Source organism: Cibotium barometz, chromosome 32 (assembly GCF_041138505.1).
Source record: "Cibotium barometz isolate CiBa-2024 chromosome 32, ASM4113850v1, whole genome shotgun sequence".
In the NCBI taxonomy this organism is placed as follows: domain Eukaryota; kingdom Viridiplantae; phylum Streptophyta; class Polypodiopsida; order Cyatheales; family Cibotiaceae; genus Cibotium; species Cibotium barometz.
The window spans coordinates 48,847,860-48,870,586 of record NC_141077.1 but is presented as its reverse complement, the minus strand read 5'-3'; the positions used below and the strand labels follow the sequence as shown (position 1 = coordinate 48,870,586).

The 22,727-nt window shown below is 46.0% G+C and overlaps 1 protein-coding gene across 1 annotated transcript; it reads left to right on the top strand.

Moving 5' to 3' along the window:
- The first annotated feature begins 940 nt into the window (after positions 1-940).
- On the top strand, positions 941-2,927 carry LOC147620293 (pentatricopeptide repeat-containing protein At4g18520, chloroplastic-like). The gene has a single exon (XM_086772491.1). The coding sequence runs from the start codon at positions 1,215-1,217 to the stop codon at positions 2,520-2,522; it is 1,308 nt and encodes a 435-aa protein (XP_086628617.1). The 5' UTR covers positions 941-1,214; the 3' UTR covers positions 2,523-2,927.
- Positions 2,928-22,727: the final 19,800 nt, after the last annotated feature.

Below are 22,727 nucleotides of genomic sequence, written 5' to 3'. Positions count from 1 at the left end.
AAAATAAAAGTAAATATTTTTTAAATGAAAAAATTCTTTGTATGGAAAAATGCAATGCAAGTGAAGACATCTTTGCAAGTTTTTTAATCTTTCCTTTTACGAATCTTGCTTTACTATGTTTTGAACACATCTTGTAGGCTTATCTTATTTGTTTTTTTAAGAGATTTTACAACTCATGCACTTGAGCACTTCCTCCCTGCACTCCACTGCCCCCTCCATTCACAACACCAACACCCTCCTGCCTCACTCCCCCCCCGGTGCCCACAACCCCCTTCCTTAAAAAAAAAACTCCCTTACAACATGACAATCTTGATGGCAACAAATGAGGCTCAAACCCAACACCTCTACCTAGCTTAGGACTTTGATACCTCTACCAATCACTAGGCTTGCCATTTTAACTAAACCCATCCACTAAATGTCACCCCCTCGAGCTCTCAAGCCTTGTTTTACTTGAATGTGTTGTTTGTCCGTACCTTGAGACAAGTAGAGGCAGCTCCTATGTAAGATTGAGGAAGCATAAATATGGTGACTGCACTAGCACATGCCCTATGGGGATTACAAAAACGATGCTTCGTGTGTTATCTTGACAGTAAACCTTGTGTCAAATAGGTATGTTTTAAATGTTGGAGTTCATGATGATGGATTGTGGCTTTAAAAAAAAAAACAATTTTGCTAGCATTTCAAACCAAAGTTGTCCTCTTAATCATAGTGATAAAAAGGACCATCTTGTTTTTGTGAGGTTTGATTAAGGTCTTTTATAATCACCCTTCATCATTCTTGAATGTATAGGCAAGGAACATGGAAGATTGTAAGTACCAAAAGGCCTCTTATGATATATGTGTGTATGTGAAAAAACAAATGCAACAATAGTGTGCGTGTGTGTGTTTTTTTAATAATAAAAATCTGGCTTGGTGAAATTGAAGAGGAGCCGAAGCGACGAGAGCCTTCATCGGCAGCTTCTGAACACCATGATGAGCAAGGGCCATGGGTGCTCGACTGGTAAGCTTATTCGAACTTTGTGCAAGGAGGAAGGGCAAGTGGACAGGACCCTGGATGCCTTCTCTTGCACGCACACATCCCCCTCCACCCGCACCCACCGCTCCCTCCTCTGGGCTTGTAACAAGACCAAGGCCCTCACTGAAGCCAAGCAAGTCCTCTGTCCCATCTCACCAACATTCTTGGTAACTACGTTTTGATCACGCTGTCAAATTGCCATGCCATATAAGATGCACACCAGATGGTTGCCTCGTCGTCGTAGTGCCTTACCCTGCACAACCACGATGTCCGCCTGCACGCTGTGTGGCCGCGGGCAGGAAGCACCCAAAATGCATCAATTTATGCCAGAGGATAGTGCTGAACCCAACAGGTATACCTTTACAAGCCTCTTTAAAGCTTGTGGCAACATACGGGACCTCCCTCAAGGCAAGAAACTACATGCCGATGCCCAGAGCAAGGGCTTCACATCAGATGCATTTGTTGCTAGCGCCATTGTGAGTATGTATGGGAAGTGTGGGACCATTGTAGAAGCAGAGGATGTGTTTGGTGCAGTATTTAAGCCCAACATCGTTCTGTGGAATGCGATGCTCTCGGCATACGTCAAACAGGGCCAAGGAGAGAAGGCTTTACTGTTGTACAGACAGATGCAAGAGGAAGGCCCGAGTCCAAAGGTGCTGACATTTGTGATTGCCCTTCAAGCCTGCGGCATTCTTGCAGCAAAGGAAAACGATCATGTTGTGAGGGACCAGCCAATCAAACTGAGATCTCTGGAAATTGGACAGGCATTACACTCAGAAGCCCGCAGGAAGGGCTACACAGTGGATGTCCGCATCGGAACCACCCTTGTTAGTATGTATGGCAAGTGTAGAACTGCTGTGGAAGCAGAAAATGTGTTCTGTATGTTGTCTCAGCGCAATGTTGTGTCGTGGAATGCGATGCTATCAGCTTATCTTGAACTTGGGCAAGGGGGGAGAGCTTTGCGCTTGTACAGAGAGATGGAATTGCAAGGCATGAAGCCAGACCAACTCACAGTCGTCTTTGCCCTTCAGGCATGCAGTATCCTTGCAGAGAAGGAAGAAGCTCTTGCTATGCAGGGACAATTAACCAAAGCGGTGTCTTTGGAAATTGGGCAGGCTTTACATGAAAATGCTCAGAGGAAGGGTTTTGCACGAAATGCCTTTGTTGGTACCACCCTTGTGAATGTCTATGGCAAGTGTGGCGCCATTGTGGATGCAGAGGATGCGTTTAGTGCATTGTCTCAGCGTACTATTGTGTCATGGAATGCAATGATCTCTACATATGTTGAGCAGGGCCAAGTAGAGAAGGCTTTAGTGTTGTATAGACAGATGCAAAAGGAAGGTGTGATTCCGGACCATCACACTCTCGTGTTTGCCCTTCAGGCATGTGGCATCCTCATGGTGAAAGAAAAAGCTCTTGCCGAGGGGCAATCAACCAAACTGATGCCTATTTTGGATCTTGGGCAGGCATTACACGGTGAAGTTCGCAAAAAGGGCTTTGCACTTTAATGCTACGAGGAAGAGTCTGAATTCACATCTTGATGTACAGGTATTGAGAAAGCCTTCTAACAAAGGATTTTACAAGGACTCAAACAAGCAGACATCACCTGAGAGTTGAAGAACAGAAGATACTGCTCCACACAAAGCATGATGCAGAAGATCCTATGGACTGGCCCTAACACAGCCAGTCATAAAAGTTGGGCATATCATGAGTGGTGTTGCAGAAGAGGCTTTGGAATGGAAGCTGGGCACAGGTTGTGGCAGATATAAAATCATCCTTATAGTAAAATCAGAGGGTGTGGCATGTGCACATGGATGCTAAATTGATTTCCGGTAAGATTATCTTTCAGTTTACAGTCGTATCTTGGTATATCTAGAATGATATATGCTAGAGGATGGGCTCTATTGCGGCTTCATTGGCAATGCCAATTGTATTAGAGGTGTAAATGACCTCACATCAAAGTTTGTGCATCTGTGTTTTGACAAAAGGTAGAAAGACGAAAGGCTAATTTTTTGCTGATCGTAAAAATGTGAAGGAGTGTCTAGAAAAGGGCAGATTTGAGTCACATGTGTTGATTGAGATGTTTTAGGAGAGAATCAAGTGATTGGAGAGAATTAAAGAGGTCTGATGGAGAGTCAAGGAGAAATTTTGGGATCTAGATGCTGATATTGTTAGAAGTCATCTCCTGTCTATTTGTATACACCAGGGCCTCTGTTGTGGGTGTGCCCGCCCGTATATCATTTTTCCACACTCCCCGTATTTTTTCCCTATTTTTCCCATTTTTTTCTAGTGGCTGGAGGGCTGCCAGTTGATGCCAGGAGCACTCTGAAGCTGGCCGACTGCATCTGTATCAGTCGTGGGCTGTAGGAGTGCTGGCCGACTTGTTCTGTCCAGGCGTGGGGCATCTGATGCTGGCCGATTGCTATATTCAGCAGTCGTGGGATTTTGCTCAGTCGTGGGCCCTTTCTAGAGCTGGCCGACTGCCCTCGTGGGATTGTATATATAGCCCCCCATCCTCCTCCACTTTCTCATTCAGTATCTTCGGGATCTTGTGTATAGAGAAGAGTTTACACACATCTCTCTGTGTTTCTTGTGCTGATTATTTTCTGTAGTCTACTTGCTCTTGTCTACCCAAGTTTGGATATCATTTCCGCTGCATATTCTGACATGGTATCAGAGCCCTAGGCTCTAGCAGATCTTGGGCGTTTTTCTGAGCAAGAGGGGGAGCAACAGGTTGCTGATCGGTGGACTGTTTCGGGCTGAACGGGAAGTGAAGGTGCAAGAGGAAGGCGGGCAGAGGGGCTGGACAGCCACTTGCATATTTTCTGATTTTCAGATTTTTCCCACCCACCCACCCTTTCAGGTTACTCTCCGAGATGGCGGATTTACTCGAGATGGCTGAGAAGCACGTGAAGATTCCGACTCTCCCCACGTTTCCAGTGGATCGGCAGTTGGACGGGTCCAATTATGGCATCTGGAAGGTCATGATGGAGTCAGTTCTGGAGTCATATGATCTTGCTGATTTTATTATCAAAGGGGTGCCAAGGCCGGAAGTTGAGGAAGGGGAGTTATTATCGACGAGGAAGGACCGAGAGGCACAGGCACAAATGTGGGACCGTGTCAACGCCAGGGTCCGGTCGTTTATATTCCTCAATTGCACACCACAGGTGATCAACCATGTGAAGCACATGACGCTGGCGAGAGGCATATGGGAGCACTTGGCTTCTTTGTACAACAGGGTGTCACCCATGAAGCGAATATCCTTGGAAGTGCAGATGCGGGTTATGAACCCTGCAAAGTCTTCGACGATGCGGGAACACATTAACAAGCTGCAGGCCCTTCAGCAGGAAGTCCTTCAAGCTGGGAAAGAGATATCATCTGAAGATATGGCCATCACGTTACTTTCCCACTTGCCTGGTCAGTATTCTGCTTTCTATTCCTCGTTGATCACTAGTGGCAGGCTCAGCACCATTACTTGGGAGGAGCTTGTGCCAATGGTCCTGGACCAGGAGGAACGTTTCACGAACCCTCCTCACGGCGGAGGTTCGGAGGCCTTAACTGGCCAACGGTCGAAAGGCCGTAATACCAACAAGGGCAAAGGGAAGGCTTCACCAGATAAGTCTTCCGAGAAGAAGCCTGATCCAGAACGAGAGAAGCTGAAGGCCGAAAGATCGTGTAATGATTGTGGCGAGAAAGGCCACTACTGGAGGAAGTGCCCTAAGCGGACAGGGAAGAGTGCTGATTCATCAGCCTCAGCTGCTGCGAAGACTCCGGCATTTGTGCACTTGGAGATGGTGGACTCCGATGAGTCATTGTCTTCGAGCGAGGAGGCAGTTGGCTTCACCGCAAAGGATACTCGGGAATGGATTCTCGACAGTGGTGCTTCCAGGCACATGACTCCATCCCGTGACTTCTTCCTGGATCTGAAACGGCAGTCAGGTCGTATCTTTATTGGCGATAACTCCACTATTCCGATTCATAGTGAGGGCCGGATGGAGATCATTCCCGACGGCAAGGGGGGCAAGCATGCTTCCCGTGTTCTTTATGTCCCTGCTCTGGGCTTTCATCTTTTGTCAGTGCATGAGGTATGCAAGACTGGCTTTCGGGTGGAATTTGAGGAGCATTCAGTTGCTCTAAGGGACCGTGAGACAGGCAAAGTTGTTTGGGAAGGCGGTGTGGAGAACGGTATCTACAAACTCTCTGCACTCTCCTCACTGACAGGCTCTCAGGTCGGAGACTTGTGGCACTTTCGTTTTGGCCACTTAAATGTGGATGCTTTGAGGCGCGCCTTCCGGGACCAGATGGTGGTTGGCTTGCCAGATGTTGGTAGTAGGCAAGGACGCTGCAGTTCTTGCATACGTGGTAAGCAGCACAGGGAATCCTTTTCGAAGCAGGCTTCCAGGCGGGCTTCGAAACCTTTGGAGTTGATTCACACTGACTTGTGTGGACCACAGCAGATACCATCCTTGGGAGGATCTCTCTACTTCATGCTGCTTGTTGATGATTGTACCAGATTCACGTGGGTCTACTTTCTTTCACAGAAGGACCAGGCTTTTGCTCGGTTCAAGGATTGGCATGTGATGGTGGAGAAAGAGTCTGGATTTCAGGTCAAGACTCTCAGGGCTGACAAAGGAGGGGAATTCTCCTCGACTGTATTCTTTCGGTTTTGTGCAGATCATGGCATCAAGAGGGAATTGGCCAATACCGGTTCGCCTTCGGAGAATGGAGTTGTTGAACGTAAGAACAGGACTGTGGTGGAGATGGCGAGGACCATGCTAGAGCATCGAGATCTTCCTCGTCCACTTTGGGGTGAGGCTGTGGCTACAGCTGTCCATACCATTAACCGCTCTCCGACGACTTCTGTATCCCATATGACTCCATTTGAGGCATATTTTGGCAGGAAACCTGATGTCTCGCACTTCCGTGTCTTTGGGAGTGACGCGTATGTACATATTCCGAAGAAGCAGAGGGGGACGCTTGACTCCAAGTCCCGCAAGCTGGTATTTGTGGGGTATAACTCTCTTTCCAAGGGATACAGGTTGTATGATCCAGAGAGGAACGAGATTGTTGTCAGCCGGGATGTGGTCTTTGATGAGCATGTTCCAGCATCCACTGTCGAGGAGCCGCCACCTCTTGGAGATCCAGAGTCTGATGATGATTTCCAGTCTACCACTCCAGTTGATCCACCTCAGTCATCACAGGAGGTTGAGCCCGCAGCTGGAGTTGAGCCCCCGCGATCACAGGAGGCTCCACGATCTGTTCGAGTACCTAGGTGGTTGATGGACACCCTTCGGGAGTCAGGTGTCACGGAGCTACCCTCCGAGTGGACCACAGAGGACGGCCCTCGAAGATCACATCGAGTTCGAGATAAAAGCAACACGGCGGAGCTTCTTCAGGTGAACTATGCTCTTATGTCTCGTATCATGCGGGATAAAGAGCCCACTTCCGTAAAGGAAGCCCTTTCACAGGATACTTGGAGGGAAGCCATTGTTAACCCATGGCGGACATTGAGACGTACTATATTTTACGTCATTAATTTAAATATTATGAGTCATGGGCCGGGCTTGTCGGCACCATATGTTAAGGATAAAGGGATTGGGTGATCGCCGATGAGAGGCGCACCTTGGATATCAGTAGGATAAGGGTTAGGGTCGGCCGGCCATGGACGGGCGCCCAAGTGTGAACGGCCAAGTCACCTATAAGAAACAAATGAAACCCTAAAATCCTCATTCTCATGTGTTGTGAATACAAGAGTGCTCTTGCCTTATCTCCTTGGCTTCCTTCTCCTGCGTGTGTGAGAGAGAGAGAGAGAGAGAGAGAGAGAGCGATCGAGCACTGTGTAGCGGCACGGCGGCGCGGCGGAGAGGCGGTAGAGCGGCGACGGCGGCTCCTTCACGACTGCGACGCGAGAATCCTTCAAGGCGGCAGTTGAGCGGTGAGTGACACACCTTCTGCATTCTGTTAGAGCTTCCTTCCCTGGTTGTATGTTTGCAGCCATTCGTGGCTCGCATACGGTGTCCGGCAAGTCTCCAGCTACGACCTGTGCGGCAAAAGCGCACATTTTTGGCGCCGCTACCGGGGAGTTGCCCTGCACCAAGCTCCAGTTTGCAGCTCGGCTGCTGCGTGAAGTTTAATCTACACTGTAGGAAAGCGACTGTGTGTTCGTTGTTGAGGTTTTTATGTGTTTTACAATCTGTTTCTGCAATTTGTCTTCTGCATTTTTGTTTCTTTTGTTATTTTCTCCGCTCCGCGTGTGGGCGTGCGTTTAGTTATCTTGTTTTCTGCGTGTGAGAGGGGATTTCTGAATCCCCGGATCTGTGCTGTGGGTGAACTGCGCCGCGGCCAAGGCTGAACCCTAAGGAAACCCTAGAGAACTTATCCAAAAAAAAACAGAAAATAAAAATTAAAAAAAATATAAAAAATAAAAAAATTAAATTTTATTTTCAAAGAAAGAACCAAACGTGTGGAGAGGAAAGATTTTTTAATTGGAGAAATTTTTTTTGAAAAGAAAGAACCCCAATTGACCCACGACCACGGCCTCGGTCTCGGTCTCGGTCTCGGTCTTTTGATATATATATATAGGAGAGTGAGCCTCCATAGCTTTCTTTCAAGTGAGAGCTTATGGGAAGTCGTGCCCTATATGTAGCCCACTCCCCAAGGAGTAAAGTGAGCATGTGGGATAAAGTCCTCACCCTTTCCTCCACAAGCAAATAAGGCTTTTGCCCTTTTTTCCCAAGAGAAACGGACTGTTTTGAGGACCACAAGAGCTCTGGATAGGCAAACACGGTGCTCTAAAGCACGCTAGGACCCTTTAAACGATACGCTCGTTTCGAGCTATCACACGCCCTAGTCCAAGTTCGACCGTAAGTATGGGGGTCAAAAACAAGTTAAAAACAATCTAAAAACAAGTAAAAACGGGGTGCAAAACACCTAAGAGATCACTTGTGTGAGTTTCAAGGGTAGTTACCAACGCACGTAAGGTACCCACGTCACATGCATCTACGTTCTGGTCGGGTGCTAGAGCCGGAACCACTAGAAAGTGTTTCAGTTTACGCAGGCTCACACCATCCCTCCACGTTAGCATCTTGGCCATCGGCTGGAACCCAAGGGAGTGCAACCCAAGATCCACGAATAGTGGATAGTGACTCGTCCTCTGACTCAGAAGCCATGGAAGGACACCCTACCAAGAACCCTGAGTAGACAAGCCAAAACATGCCAGTGTGGGCCCCACAACCCGGATCTAGCATGTTTAGTCGTCTAATCGAGACCTTTAGTAGAGCTACACGCTCTGAGCATGCGACAAGCGAAGTAAATGAAGAAGGAGGGGTAGTGGATTCCCATTCACATCTTATGTAGACCCTACCCTCCCAAAGAGTGTCCATGTGGATATTCTACCCACTTCGTTTAATGAGGGCCCTACTGAGCTACCACATTCCGATGCTCTTCCTAAAGTAGAGGTCCCTAGAAGACAATCCATAAGAAGTGACATTGCATCCACTTCAAGAGAACCGTTTGGCACACCAAGTCTAGATGGGAGCAACAACACATGATATGTGAGGTGATTCATAGAATTATCCAAATTGAGAGGCAAAATAGGGGAGTGAACTTAGTTTCCACTGGCCCTATGAGATTTTTGGATACAGGCAAGGCCAAACAACCAACCCTATCACAATTGGAGACTCCCTCGGTGAGTCCCATAGACGCTTCGTATGTTGTTTCGCCTGGAGTCTCAATGCAGGTTGAGCCCACGAGCAGTAACTTTAGCTTTCCAACCTTGGCTCAACTTTCCATTAAGGAATCCACAATGCCTACCCCAATCATGAGCATGACAGAAAGCGCACCTGTTACCACTGTAGTTAGTACGACACCGCTACCTAGTGGAACAGTACCTACAACAGTGCGTGCTAGTGCCTATCGACCCTATGTACCTATCGCTACTCATGCTCAGGTAGCTCCTATGCCTCTTAGTATGCCAATGGCGTATGCTCCACGACCGTCTTATCACCACCCTTATCCAAGAGGAGCTAGGCCTAGCCACATGTCATATCCTACATCATTTGCCAACTTACTCAGACCAAAGCCAACTCCTATCAGCCAGGCTATCCCAGAAGTGCCTCCACCAGCTATGCCTGCTCACCTAGGTGATCTCGCAGCGTTTGCTCAGACGATCGGACGATCTATTGCGGAAAACATGCGGGGTATGCCTGAGAGAGAACCTAGAAGCAAGGCAGTACAAGTGGCTAAGCTCACTCAAAACTTCAGTGGTAACGAGGATGTTAGGAAGCACATTGAGGTCTTTGAACACGTGTGTGATTCCTTGGAAGAGCACAATGAGCTGCATAAGTGTAAAGCCTTAGGCTTAACCTTGAGTGGGAAGGCCGGAGATTGGTATCGAACCTTAAGGGTTGAAGAGCGCACTCACTACCCCACTCTCAAGAGATTGTTCTTGAAAGAATACATACGTGAGGGTGTGCTTTGGGGAGTAGCATCTCAACTCCAAAAAGCTGAACGCGAGGAAGGGGAATCAGTGAGAGACTTTATAAGTCGATTGAAGCATCTAAATTCTCGTTGCACTCCCGACGAGCGCTTCAATAATAACCAACTGCTCGATAGATTCATCCGAGGATTGCGCCACGAGGACATTTACAATGGCCTAGTCATTAGAGGTCTTACAACGTGGGAAGCAGTCACTGCCAATGCAATCCAGTTAGAAGACAACTTGATGATTGCAGGTAAAAAGGTGTCTTCAGAAACAAAATCCGTTAGTTCGCAAGTATCTGGGCACGAGCTAATGACAGTAAAACCTATTGCTAAGGAGCCCAAGATATCCGAAATGTCTGTGACCGACCTTACTAAGGCTCTCCAAGAATACTTTAGGGGTAATCGAGCTCCTCAGAATAGCCATATGTACCCAAGGAGAGAGCAACAATGGTGTTCGGTGTGCTTAGGACCACATAGCACAAGTGAATGTCCCACATTTAGAGTCAAATTCAATGGGAATTGCAATGCATGTGGTAAGTACGGCCATCAATCTAAAGATTGCCTAGTACTTAAGCGAATGTTGGCGAATCAAGCACCACTAGCCTGGTCAAACACACCTCAAGTACCCGCGCTAATGCCTGCACAACCTGTCGAGCAACCGTCACAGTACATAGTTCCAAGGAATCCGAATGTAGTCCAGTCTGTGCCGTTACCACTGCCAGTGCTAGGACCACAACCTCCACATCCAAGGATTACCCCAATAAACCAGATGGGTTGTGAGTCACATAGTGCGTGTGGGGATTATGAAGAGGAGATAGACCCCACTGCTCCATATGGGATTGATACGTTTGAAATGATTCCCCAGTACTACATGGAGGATCATTTCAGGCAAGTCAAGCCTGTATATCAAGCGGCTGCTCTCGCCACAAGAGGGCAAAACCTTAATACCTTGGCGAGGAGACCACCTCTTCAATGCTACGATTGTGGTGGGCCGCATCGTGTAGCGGAGTGCCCTAATAGGCTACAGAAGATCGCTGCTCAAATGCAACCAAATCAAGGGAGTACATCGGGAATGCCGGTACTTACATGTAATCGTTGTGGCATAGATCATTTGATCGCTCAATGTCCACATAATCCTAATGCACCCAAAATTACGCCATTGAATTTGGTTGAGGTCACCAACCAAGCACGAGGATCCACACCCGTTGTACCCGCGAATGTAGTTACACGGTCAATGCTTCAAAATCAAAACTACATTCTTGAAGAGAGGGATACTGCATCAATCGCTCAGGCAAAGAAAAAGAAAACACGACGGAAGAGATCGCTTAATGCCACGAGCTCCAAGCCCAGTTCAAAGACTAACATAGGGACAGGAGACGACCCCGTGTATATGAATGATCCTGAAGATGATTCTGATTCAATAGAAACCATGGGGACCAAAGCCACTACCCTAAGGGAGGAACCCACTCGGGAGCTCAATGAAGGAGAATCAAGCGAGTACATAAATAAGGGGAAACAGAAGGAAACTTCCTCGGCCCCACAACCAAGTCAGTTAATGCCCTCTCGACCACCCAAACTGACTGAGACTCCCCAAGACAAGCCACGTGGGCCAAAAACCCTCAAGAAAAAGATTGGAACTTACCCAAACCTAGTTGAGGAGATTGAACAAGTGCAACACTTAAGGGGTTTGGTGGAAGAAACACAAAGAGAACTGGAGCCAAACTTGAGAAAAATCAAAATTCCAGACACAGTGTTTCCTACGCAAGTTCAGCCTCACAAGAACCATAAACCGTTAGCTATACCTAGTATCATTCGGGAAGAAAGTGAGGATAGAACATCAGGAAGTGGGCAAACACCCTTTTTGCTTGAAAGAATGTTTAGTGAGGGAATGCCTGACCCCATCGAAGAGGAAGTGATTCCATCTTCACCAGTCCCTAGTCAAGGGGCGATGTCTCGAAAAGTACCATTGAATGTGTCTAAGCTAATGGATTTCATGTCCTCTGAAATTAGAACCACGATCATATCCAAATTATACGGAGATCTTGAGCTATTCTTAGCTCTTCGGGCATTTCTCAATGGAGAACTAAAGACAATTTGCAAATATGGATAGACCCGACACACTTCAAGATGAAGGGGAGCATTGGGATCTACAACCCAACCTAGATGAAGATTCGGTCGTTGAAATACCTGTGAACAAGTTGGGACAGTACTTTGAAGGTGATGAATCTAATGCCACCCTCCCCATTACTACCAAGGGATTAACTCTAAAGGGAATCCTTGATGGTGGTGCTGGAGTGAGCATTGTGACTAAAAACTGTTGGGAATCCATGGGGAGACCTCACCTCGAAGTCACAAACATACTGGTTAAGATGGCAAACGGAACTATTGCTAAACCTATTGGAATGTTAAGGGACCTTAAGATCAAGGTCCTGGGATACAAGGTAAAACATACCTTCATTGTAATGGATTTCTCCAAGCATCCTATGTCATATCAAATGATCTTAGGACGTCCTTTCATGAGGGAAGCACAAATGGTGCATGACTGGTCGAAAAACCATGTTTATCTACAATTCCAGGACTCTGTCATTCGAGTTGATCTTGAGAATGGTCGTGCGCATCCTTTAGGAAGCAAGGTTATCATTGATAATCGATCGGATACCACTGTTCACTCCGCCCCATTAAGATATTGCTACACATGCAAAAAAGAGACTGATGATGGGAAAGATTCTCCTTATATGGATGTCCTACCGGGTATGACTGAGTCGGATAACGTGGATTGGGTACACCTAGCGGCAACCATAGACACATGGGGAAATAGAGGCACAAGTTGGGTAACACCTGAGGGGCAAGATATGCCACCGTTAGTGCCAATAAACATGATAGGTGTTATGCACTTGACTCCTGATGGCGAGAACGTGACAAACTCCACCGACACTGAAAGTAGCGAAGACTCTGACCAATGCAACTCTGAGTATGAATCTCAAGAAGAAACTCACCCTGAGCCTCATGGGAAAAACGAATCAAATATTCACCCAAATGTGGAAGCAATGTGCTCAAGGCCTAGGACAGTGACCTCTTGCAGTTCATCCGAAAGTGAGGGGGACACAAGTGAAGATCGACCAAGTGAATTTGAATCTGATAGAAACAAAAATCAAAAACTTGGTAAGAAGAAAACGAGACATAAGCGCCAACGCTATCGAGCTAATGTACGCACTGCAATAAACAAGGAAAGATCCACTGCAGAATGGCTCAGTTATATAGGAGCCATTGATGCTCATCGAAAGATAGCTGATAATTGGGGACAATATCTCCAAAGTGTCATGTGGTGTATTCCGCAACCTCATGACGTCGCCCAATTAGAAATCGAAGAGAAGCCGAAACTAAGTCGTACTGCAAGAAGGCGGCAAAACCAAGAGTTGGCTCAGCAGCAAAAGGAAGCGGAATTGAAAGAAAAAAGCCTGGCACAACAAGAACCAGTAGACTTACACCCCGCACCCGAGCATTTCAAATCATTTACCACAGGGGAACGTAAAGTGGTCTACACAAAAGCTCAACGAACGCCTACCAATGGGAGTAGCGGTGTCTACGATGGCCCTGCGGTAGTTAAGGAGATAGACTTAGCAGATCCGGGTGAGGAGTCTAAACCAGTTTATATTGCTCAAGACCTCACCAAGGCGGAAGAAGCTGCACTTACGAAGCTTCTTAAAGAATTCAAGGACATATTTGCTTGGACATATCATGATATGAAAGGTGTTCCACCCTCGGTGGTGCAATACACGATTCCAATGATTAGCACTGCTAAACCAGTCCAGCAACGTCCCTACCCAATGAATCCTAAGTACGCAAAGATTGTACAAGAAGAAATTGAAAAGCTTGTAAAATGTGGATTCATATACCCTATTGAGCACTCAGAATGGGTTTCTCCGATAGTCATCGTACCAAAGAAGAATGGGAAACTCAGAGTGTGCGTTGATCTCAAAAAGGTTAATGCAGCCACCAGAAGGGATCATTACCCCTTGCCATATTCTGAACATGTGCTTGAAAGAGTGGCAGGCAAGGAGGCATATAGCTTTTTAGATGGGTACTCGGGTTACAATCAGATCACAATTGCAGTCGAGGACCAAGCTAAAACAGCATTTATCACGGAGTTTGGAGTGTTTGCCTTTCGCGTCATGGCTTTTGGCTTGACCAATGCACCTGCAACATTCCAACGATTGATAAACACGGCCTTTAAGGAATATCTAAGGGACTTCTGTGAAGCTTTCTTAGATGATCTTTGTGTTCATTCCTCTTGGGATGAGCACTTGATGTGTTTACGAAAAATATTTAAAAGGTGTAGATTATATCGCATCTCATTGAATCCTTTCAAATGCCAATTCTGGGTTAAACACGGAGTTATCTTAGGGCATATAGTGTCCAAAAATGGGATTTCCACGGACGAGAGTAAAATCAAGGTCATTTTAGAATTGCTACCACCCACCAACTATAAGGGAGTCCAACGCTTTATGGGCCACGTTGGTTATTATCGAAGGTTTATTCTATTCTTTGCGGAGATAGCTCGACCATTGTATAAGCTTCTCATCGAGTTCATTTGGACCGAAGAATGTGACCGTGCCTATGAGCTATTAAAGAAGGCCTTGGCGAGTGCTCCAATCTTGAGAATGCCTAACTTGGATTTACTCTTCCATGTGCATATTGATGCATCAAACTTTGCTATTGGGTGTGTGTTGACTCAACCTGGAGAACACAAGCTAGACTACCCCATTAGCTTTGCCAGTCGCCAGTTGAACGATGCTGAGATGAACTACACCACTACGGAGCGATAAGGGTTGGCAATGATATATGCAGTAAGGAAATTTCGTTATTACCTCCTTGCCACCAAGTTTGTTTTCTATGTGGATCATCAAGCATTGTTGTATCTGGTAAACAAACCATGCTCCACAGGAAGAATCACACGATGGCTATTGATTCTTCTTGAGTTTGATTTCACTGTTGTTGTGAGACCTGGCAAAAAACATGTTATGGCTGATCATTTGTCTCGCATACCTAATGGTGAGGCTCCTACGGGGGTTGATGATGACTTACCTGACACTTCCCTGTTCATGGTAGAGACAATGCCTGAATGGAGTGAGAAGATTATTAACTTATTGGTTAATGGCTTTCCACCCAAGGAGCTTCGTAAAGATCTAGCTCGAAAGCTGATCAAAGAATGCGAACCCTATTGCCTGATAGCCGGGACTCTTTATAAAAGAGGAAAGGATGACGTTCTTAGGCGTTGTGCCCGAGAGGATGAGTATCTATACATTTTGCAAGAGGCACATATGGGCGTAGCCGGTGGTCACTTCTCAGGAGACTTAACTGCACGAAAGATCTTACACTCAGGGTATTGGTGGCCCACTATGTTCCAAGATGCATCACTCTTTGTGAAGGGTTGCGATGAATGCCAACGATACAAGAAACCCCAGAGGAAAGATCAGATGCCCCTACATCCAATCAAAGTAAACCAACCATTTGAAAAGTGGGGTTTAGACTTTGTAGGTCCGATTAGCCTAGCGGCCCGAAACACACAATCTCGCTATATTATTGTGGCCACTGACTATATGACCAAATGGGTTGAAGCGAAAGCGACACGTAAAGCAGATGCAAGGACAACAGCCAAGTTCCTCTTTGAAAATATAATCACACGATTCGGTTGTCCTTTTGAACTTGTGAGCGACAATGGTACGCATTTTATAAATGAAGTGATTAAGGAGCTCACAACAAATTTCATGATATCCCATCATAAATCTACTCCTTATTATCCGCAAGCGAATGGCCAAGTCGAGAGTACAAACAAGACATTAATCTCTGTTTTGACAAAGACAGTTGAAGCTCATCGCACGGATTGGGATCTAAAGCTTACGACAGCTTTATGGGCCTATCGTACTGCGTACAAAGTGGCTATTAATTGCACACCATTCAAAATGGTGTATGGCCAAGAAGCAGTCATGCCGTGGGAATTTGTCATTCCAAGTCTTCGTGTTGCTACTCAAGAGGGTTGGGATGGTAATCCCTTAGTAGAGCGTCTATATATCCTTGAGCGGCTAAATGAAGAAAGACAATTGGCTGTGTACAATGCCCTTGTGGAGAAGGATAGAAGGAAAAAATGGTTTGATCGCCACCTAAAGGACAAGGACATCAAGGTTGGGGATAAAGTCCTGATGTATGGAGTGCGAAACGAAAAGAAAAAACTCAAATATGCTGGTAAGGGACCGTATAGAGTATGTGAAATTACCCTGCAAGGTACCATTAGAGTGGAGACTCTCGATGGAGTTGAAACCATTGGATTCCTTAATGGGAGTAAATTCAAAAGATACTATGACCCCCTGAGCCAAGAGGAGTTACATGCAATCCATCAAAAGAAGGCAGCTAAAGAACAAGCTGAGCTTAAAAAGATACAAGCGAGAGTCGAAGCCAAAGAACGTCAACAGCGTGCTAGGCGACAACGAGAAGCCAACTTGGGAATTACGCAAGTATTTTTCGAGGAGGCAGAGGAGGATTCACTGGAATCCGCCTCTAAGATACCCAATTGAGTTACAGAGTCCTTACGGGGAGGTGCTGTATAATGCATTATTGGATACAGGAGCTTAACACAATTTGCTATCATATGGCGTGTGGTGTCAACTGGGAAAACCACCTTTATCCAAGAGTTCTATCCAAGTTCAAGGAATCAACAAGAAGAAAACCCCTGTCTCAGGAATTCTGCACGCTCCGGTTGCTTATGACAAGGGAACCATAATTCAAAGCTTTTTGGTTATGCCTGCTGGTACCATGGAAGGGACTGTAAACTTAGGGCGCAAATGGATGATGGCTACCAAGTGCAATATCGATTGGGCAACCAGACGAGTCACAACGCAAGAACCAACACTAGGTCTGACCGCTCAAAATCCCGCACCTAAGTCATCCACTCAAATGTTAGATAATGAAAAATTACAAAGTCCAATGGCAAAACCATCTTTGATTGTTTGCCACCCCTCTAACGCTTCAACGCCAAGAGTGGAAACATGCAGGATGATCTCTAAAGCTCCGCTTACTATGCCAAAGAGTATATACAAATGGGTCCCAAAAGCTTCGTTAACAGCTACTTCCCCTGCTCAATCGCGTTCAGCCACCAAGAAGCCTCGTAGGAAGAAAGCAACTACCCACCCGAGAAAGGGCAATGTAACATCGCGATGGATCCCTAGAAAATTATTAGTAGCCCAAGGGTACTATGAGGGTAATGACCATATTTGGGTCCCTAAACATAAGCTGAATCCCTCTACATCACCTGTAAAACCTTGCAAACCAATTGTTGCCACCCCAACAACAATTCAAGACCGTGGTAAGGGAAAGGTAATAGAGTACTCCGCGCCACTGCTTCCAGAGCTAGTTTGGATTCCCAAACGATATCAATCATTACCACCTAGCTCAGGAAGGGGGGAGCCACATGAAGCTTCTAGCTCCTCATGCCAGGCACACGCTAATATAGAAGTTTCTACATGCTCTACACCTACTCTTGTCAACACCCAACAAAAAACCGATGAGTCTACGTCTCCCCTTGTAATAGTATCGTCGGAAACCATTTCCTCCATTCGTCAATGGGAGCGTACACTACCATCTCTACAATTGGATGTGGCCACAAGGGTCATAAAAAGCTATCTGCCCACATCACAACCTATGACCCGCTGGACAAATTGGTTCCAAGAGGCTGCAACATCATTGCAAATAATATGATCTACCCAAGGAAAGGGGGAGCATGTACTCACGCTCGACATTCTAATGCTTCCTCCTTAACCTTCTCCCCTGACCATGTAATTGCCAAATTCAAGGGGATGTATATATATAGCTTCATATATTTAAAAAAAAAAACAAACAAAGAAAAGAAAAACAAACAAAGAAAAGAAAAACAAAAAATAGTAAAAAGAGCAAGAGCACAAAAAGAGGATAATATCCGTATACAATCAAGAACTAGATTGACCTATCTCACAAACCTACTGATGCTATATCTGTGTTTGCAGATATGGCAGATGCACGATCATCATACACTTCATCCACTCCCGCCTTTGGTGAGAGGTATCATCTGTACCTTTCTCAGATATTCCACATGTGCTATCCTGTAATTGAAACTGAATGGGATCATATAGATGTACTAGCCAGAGAGGAAAATGTTGAGGAATTAGAATGGCTAATTCGCCTATTGACCATGACTGACCCCTACTCCGTAGAAGAGGACATATCCCCGATTGCTTTCCTTTCCCACAAGATGACTATCCTCGCATGGTTACATTCTTGATGAGTCTATGTGGATGGGAAAATGAAAAGGAAATATCTGACAATAATGAATGGACGGATGAAACTCATGGCACTACTGAGGTTGATTTTATTTATTTGGATGATGCGGATAGAGGCTTAGCCTTAGGGCTAGAGCCAGGACTCTACAACATCCTCTTACCGTATCCTCAGTAGTAGTGTGGTGACTGGTAGGTAGGTTAGTGTTTTCAAGTTTTTTCTAGTTTAGATTCCTTAAACGAGTCTTGAAATTTTCACACTGATGTGCCTCTCGAGGTATAGTGCTTGTTAGTTGATTGTACAGGTTAAAAAGTTTGAGGTGGGTTCGCTTCCAAGTCCTGAGAGACTGCCGCAACATTCATCAAAATATATCTACATCAAATTGCGGGCATTTCTCTCATCGAATCAAGGAGATCTCCAATATACAGGTGTAATTCTTCCATACCCACTCTCTTTCATTTTTTCTGTTCAATTAATTGCATGAACTATAATGCATGACCACATGAAAATTGTCAATGTACTACTTAGTTTTGAAGTTGCTTGACGTGCTAGTGTAAACCATTAATGAGCTTAACCTTATTGGATATATATTCTTGAGAATGCATGACATCTTTAGTTAACCTTGGAATACGATTGTCTTAGGTCTAGGATCAAACCATCTTAATGTTTGACACCTGGCTGTGTGTGTGTTGACCTCTAGGACATAGCTTTTACCCCTTGTCGAAAGGATGTAAGAACACATTTTAGATCAGGAGCGAAGATCAAAAGAAATTTAAAATTAAAAAAAAAAGCCTACAATAAATGGCAATGCAAGTATATGATGTGCTTTAATGTTGGCCTATCGCCTTATTGATACTTGGTAGGCGAGGAGTATTCTACTCCAGACCGATGCCTTGGTTGGTAGGGGGTAGCCTTGCCTAAGGTGAACTAATAGATTCCTGGATAATGCCTTGTGTTAAACATGGTACCAGGATCGATGTTAGTTTTGCCTTAGGAAGGTCGCCATTGTGTATAAAAATTGTCACGTGCATAAAAAAATAAAGGCAAAAGGCTCCTGTAACTCTAATGTTTCTTGTGTCCCTAGGCTCGTGGTATTAACTTGTTCTTAGAGTAGACACAGTGTGGTCATCTGTTTATTTATTAAGCTTGGTTATTTTCCTTGACTTAGGTCAGTTTATAAACCTTGATTAACCTTTGACACCTTGCTAACTCTTGATTTACTTTCAATAATTTTAAACTCCTGTTAATTTGCTACATTAGCACTTTAATGTGACCCTTAAACTAAGTTCTCATAGCAACATCCATTGTGGTCTAACATGCTTGAATTGATACACTTTATATCTTTTGAATTCCAGCATACTTTCACTCTTTTCCCTGTTTTGCAGACGGTCAACCACAACAACCCTATCGAGCTTACCATACCATAGCTTCCGAGGACGGAATCTACATCAGGAAGGGGGGCATGTTAACCCATGGCGGACATTGAGACGTACTATATTTTACGTCATTAATTTAAATATTCTGAGTCATGGGCCGGGCTTGTCGGCACCATATGTTAAGGATAAAGGGATTGGGTGATCGCCGATGAGAGGCGCACCTTGGATATCAGTAGGATAAGGGTTAGGGTCGGCCGGCCATGGACGGGTGCCCAAGTGTGAACGGCCAAGTCACCTATAAGAGTCAAATGAAACCCTAAAATCCTCAATACAAGAGTGCTCTTGCCTTATCTCCTTGGCTTCCTTCTCCTGCGTGTGTGAGAGAGAGAGAGAGAGAGAGAGAGAGAGAGAGAGAGAGCGATCGAGCACTGTGTAGCGGCACGGCGGCGCGGCGAGAGGCGGTAGAGCGGCGACGGAGGCTCTTTCACGACTGCGACGCGAGAATCCTTCAAGGCGGCAGTTGAGCGGTGAGTGACACACCTTCTGCATTCTGTTAGAGCTTCCTTCCCTGGTTGTATGCTTGCAGCCATTCGTGGCTCGCATACGGTGTCCGGCAAGTCCCCAGCTACGACCTGTGCGGCAAAAGCGCACAGCCATGCAGGTGGAACTTGACGCCATCGAGAAGAACAACACTTGGGAGTTGGTACCGAGGCCGTCGAAGCGGTCAGTCATTGGTGTCAAATGGGTCTTTAAGACCAAGTACGCGGCTGATGGGTCGGTGGACAAACACAAAGCCAGGCTCGTGGCTAAGGGTTATGCTCAGCGGCCAGGCATCGACTACGAGGATACCTTTGCACCGACAGTGCGGATGACCACGATTCGGACCGTTCTTGCCCTTGCTTCTTCTCAGAGGTGGCCTGTGTACCAGATGGATGTAAAATCGGCGTTCCTTAATGGTGACATGCAGGAGGAGGTGTACGTTGAGCAGCCTCCAGGCTTTATTGTTCCAGGATCGGAAGGGATGGTTTACAGGTTACGTAAGGCCTTGTATGGTCTTAAGCAGGCTCCGAGGGCTTGGAATCAGAAGATTGATTCCTTCTTTATTCGGATTGGATTCCAGAGATCAGTTGCAGATCCGAACCTGTATCTCTTTCGGGAACGCGGCATGGTCACACTCATCATCCTTTATGTGGATGATCTCATTCTCACCGGCGGTCATGTGGAGCACATTGGAGTGACGAAGGCTGCCTTGTCAAAGGAGTTTGAGATGACCGACTTAGGCTTACTCCACTTCTTCTTGGGATTGGAGATCTGGCATACCCAGAGGGGGTTTTTTGTCTCTCAGCAGCGGTATGTTCATGAGTTGCTTGAGGCCTTTGGGATGGAGAACTGCAAGCCTATTACTTCGCCGATGGACCCGAACACAAAGTTAACCGTTACAGATCCTTGTGAGCCAGTTGATGCCTTGCAGTACCGGAAGTTGGTTGGTTCATTGATCCGGTAGCTGAACACCAGATTGGACTTGAGCTTCTCCGTGGGGCTGTTGAGCTCTTTTATGCAGACGCCATTGAAGACTCATTGGGACGCAAGATTGAGGATCTTGCGGTATCTACAGAGTACGAAGGATCTGGGACTCTTTTACACAGGAGGGAATGGAGTCAAGCTCCAAGGTTGGAGTGACTCAGATTGGGGAGGAGATCCAGACACGAGGAGGTCTACTTCAGGATACACTTTTACCCTCGGCTCAGGAGCGGTTTCTTGGAGCAGTAAGAAGCAGCCAACTATTGCCCTTTCTTCGACAGAGGCAGAGTATCGGGCTACTTGTGGTGCTGCTTGTGAGGTTGTATGGCTGCGGAGGCTGCTAGGCGAGATGGGGTTTCCACAGAGGGAGCCCACAGTCATCCAGTGTGATAACCAGAGTTGTATAGCTATTGCTCGGAACCCGGTTTTCCATGCCCGGACCAAGCATATAGAGATACAGTATCACTTTGTTCGTGAGAAGATCTTGGCGGGTGACATCTTGCTACCTTATTGTTCGACGGAGGACAATGCGGCGGACCTCTTCACGAAGTCTCTACCTCAGGCTACGCTCAGGCGGCACTCCAGCTCCCTAGGGCTACAGCCAGGAGCTGAGAGGGGGTGTTACAGTCGTATCTTGGTATATCTAGAATGATATATGCTAGAGGATGGGCTCTATTGCGGCTTCATTGGCAATGCCAATTGTATTAGAGGTGTAAATGACCTCACATCAAAGTTTGTGCATCTGTGTTTTGACAAAAGGTAGAAAGACGAAAGGCTAATTTTTTGCTGATCGTAAAAATGTGAAGGAGTGTCTAGAAAAGGGCAGATTTGAGTCACATGTGTTGATTGAGATGTTTTAGGAGAGAATCAAGTGATTGGAGAGAATTAAAGAGGTCTGATGGAGAGTCAAGGAGAAATTTTGGGATCTAGATGCTGATATTGTTAGAAGTCATCTCCTGTCTATTTGTATACACCAGGGCCTCTGTTGTCGGTGTGCCCGCCCGTATATCATTTTTCCACACTCCCCGTATTTTTTCCCTATTTTTCCCATTTTTTTCTAGTGGCTGGAGGGCTGCCAGTTGATGCCAGGAGCACTCTGAAGCTGGCCGACTGCATCTGTATCAGTCGTGGGCTGTAGGAGTGCTGGCCGACTTGTTCTGTCCAAGCGTGGGGCATCTGATGCTGGCCGATTGCTATATTCAACAGTCGTGGGATTTTGCTCAGTCGTGGGCCCTTTCTAGAGCTGGCCGACTGCCCTCGTGGGATTGTATATATAGCCCCCCATCCTCCTCCACTTTCTCATTCAGTATCTTCGGGATCTTGTGTATAGAGAAGAGTTTACACACATCTCTCTGTGTTTCTTGTGCTGATTATTTTCTGCAGTCTACTTGCTCTTGTCTACCCAAGTTTGGATATCATTTCTGCTGCATATTCTGACAGATATTTGGAGCTATAAAATGGTGTATCGTTCATTTTTGAGTGTGATTAACAATGAAAGTACTTTGGTTAGTGTGCCATTAACTAGAGTTTAAGCTTTCATGAAATCATTGATCATCTTTAATACTCCCTAGCCTCCAAAATCTTGTCTTGGTATGAAGATAGTTTAAGCTTTCATGAAATCATTGATCATCTTTAATACTCCCTGGCCTCCAAAATCTTGTCTTGGTATGAAGATCTTAGGTTGAGTGTTGCTAGGGTAGGATTAGTACCTAGAGTTGGTTCTCTCCTCATCTCTAGATCTTTGCCTTTACTAGATTTAGGGTTTGTAAATTGTGGAATTCTCTCCCCAGTTCTTCCCTCCCATGTGATTTGCGGTGGCATTCGAGCTCAACGAGATCTTTATTATAATGCCTTAAAAGGTAGGTGACCTTTTGTAGTCAAGATACTCTCAGAACTGCACATAACAAGGAAGGTGCAGACAAGGAGGAAGAGGAGAAGCTTCTACAGCAATAACATGGAGCTACCACGGACGCACCTTCGAATCTTGGCTCAACCCTCCTCTCTCTACACAGGGTGCTTGGGTAAAAT

What these genes read in the sequence shown, in the direction of transcription:
- LOC147620293 (XM_086772491.1), top strand. Translation starts at nt 1,215, where the DNA reads ATGCCATATAAGATGCACACCAGATGGTTGCCTCGTCGTCGTAGTGCC.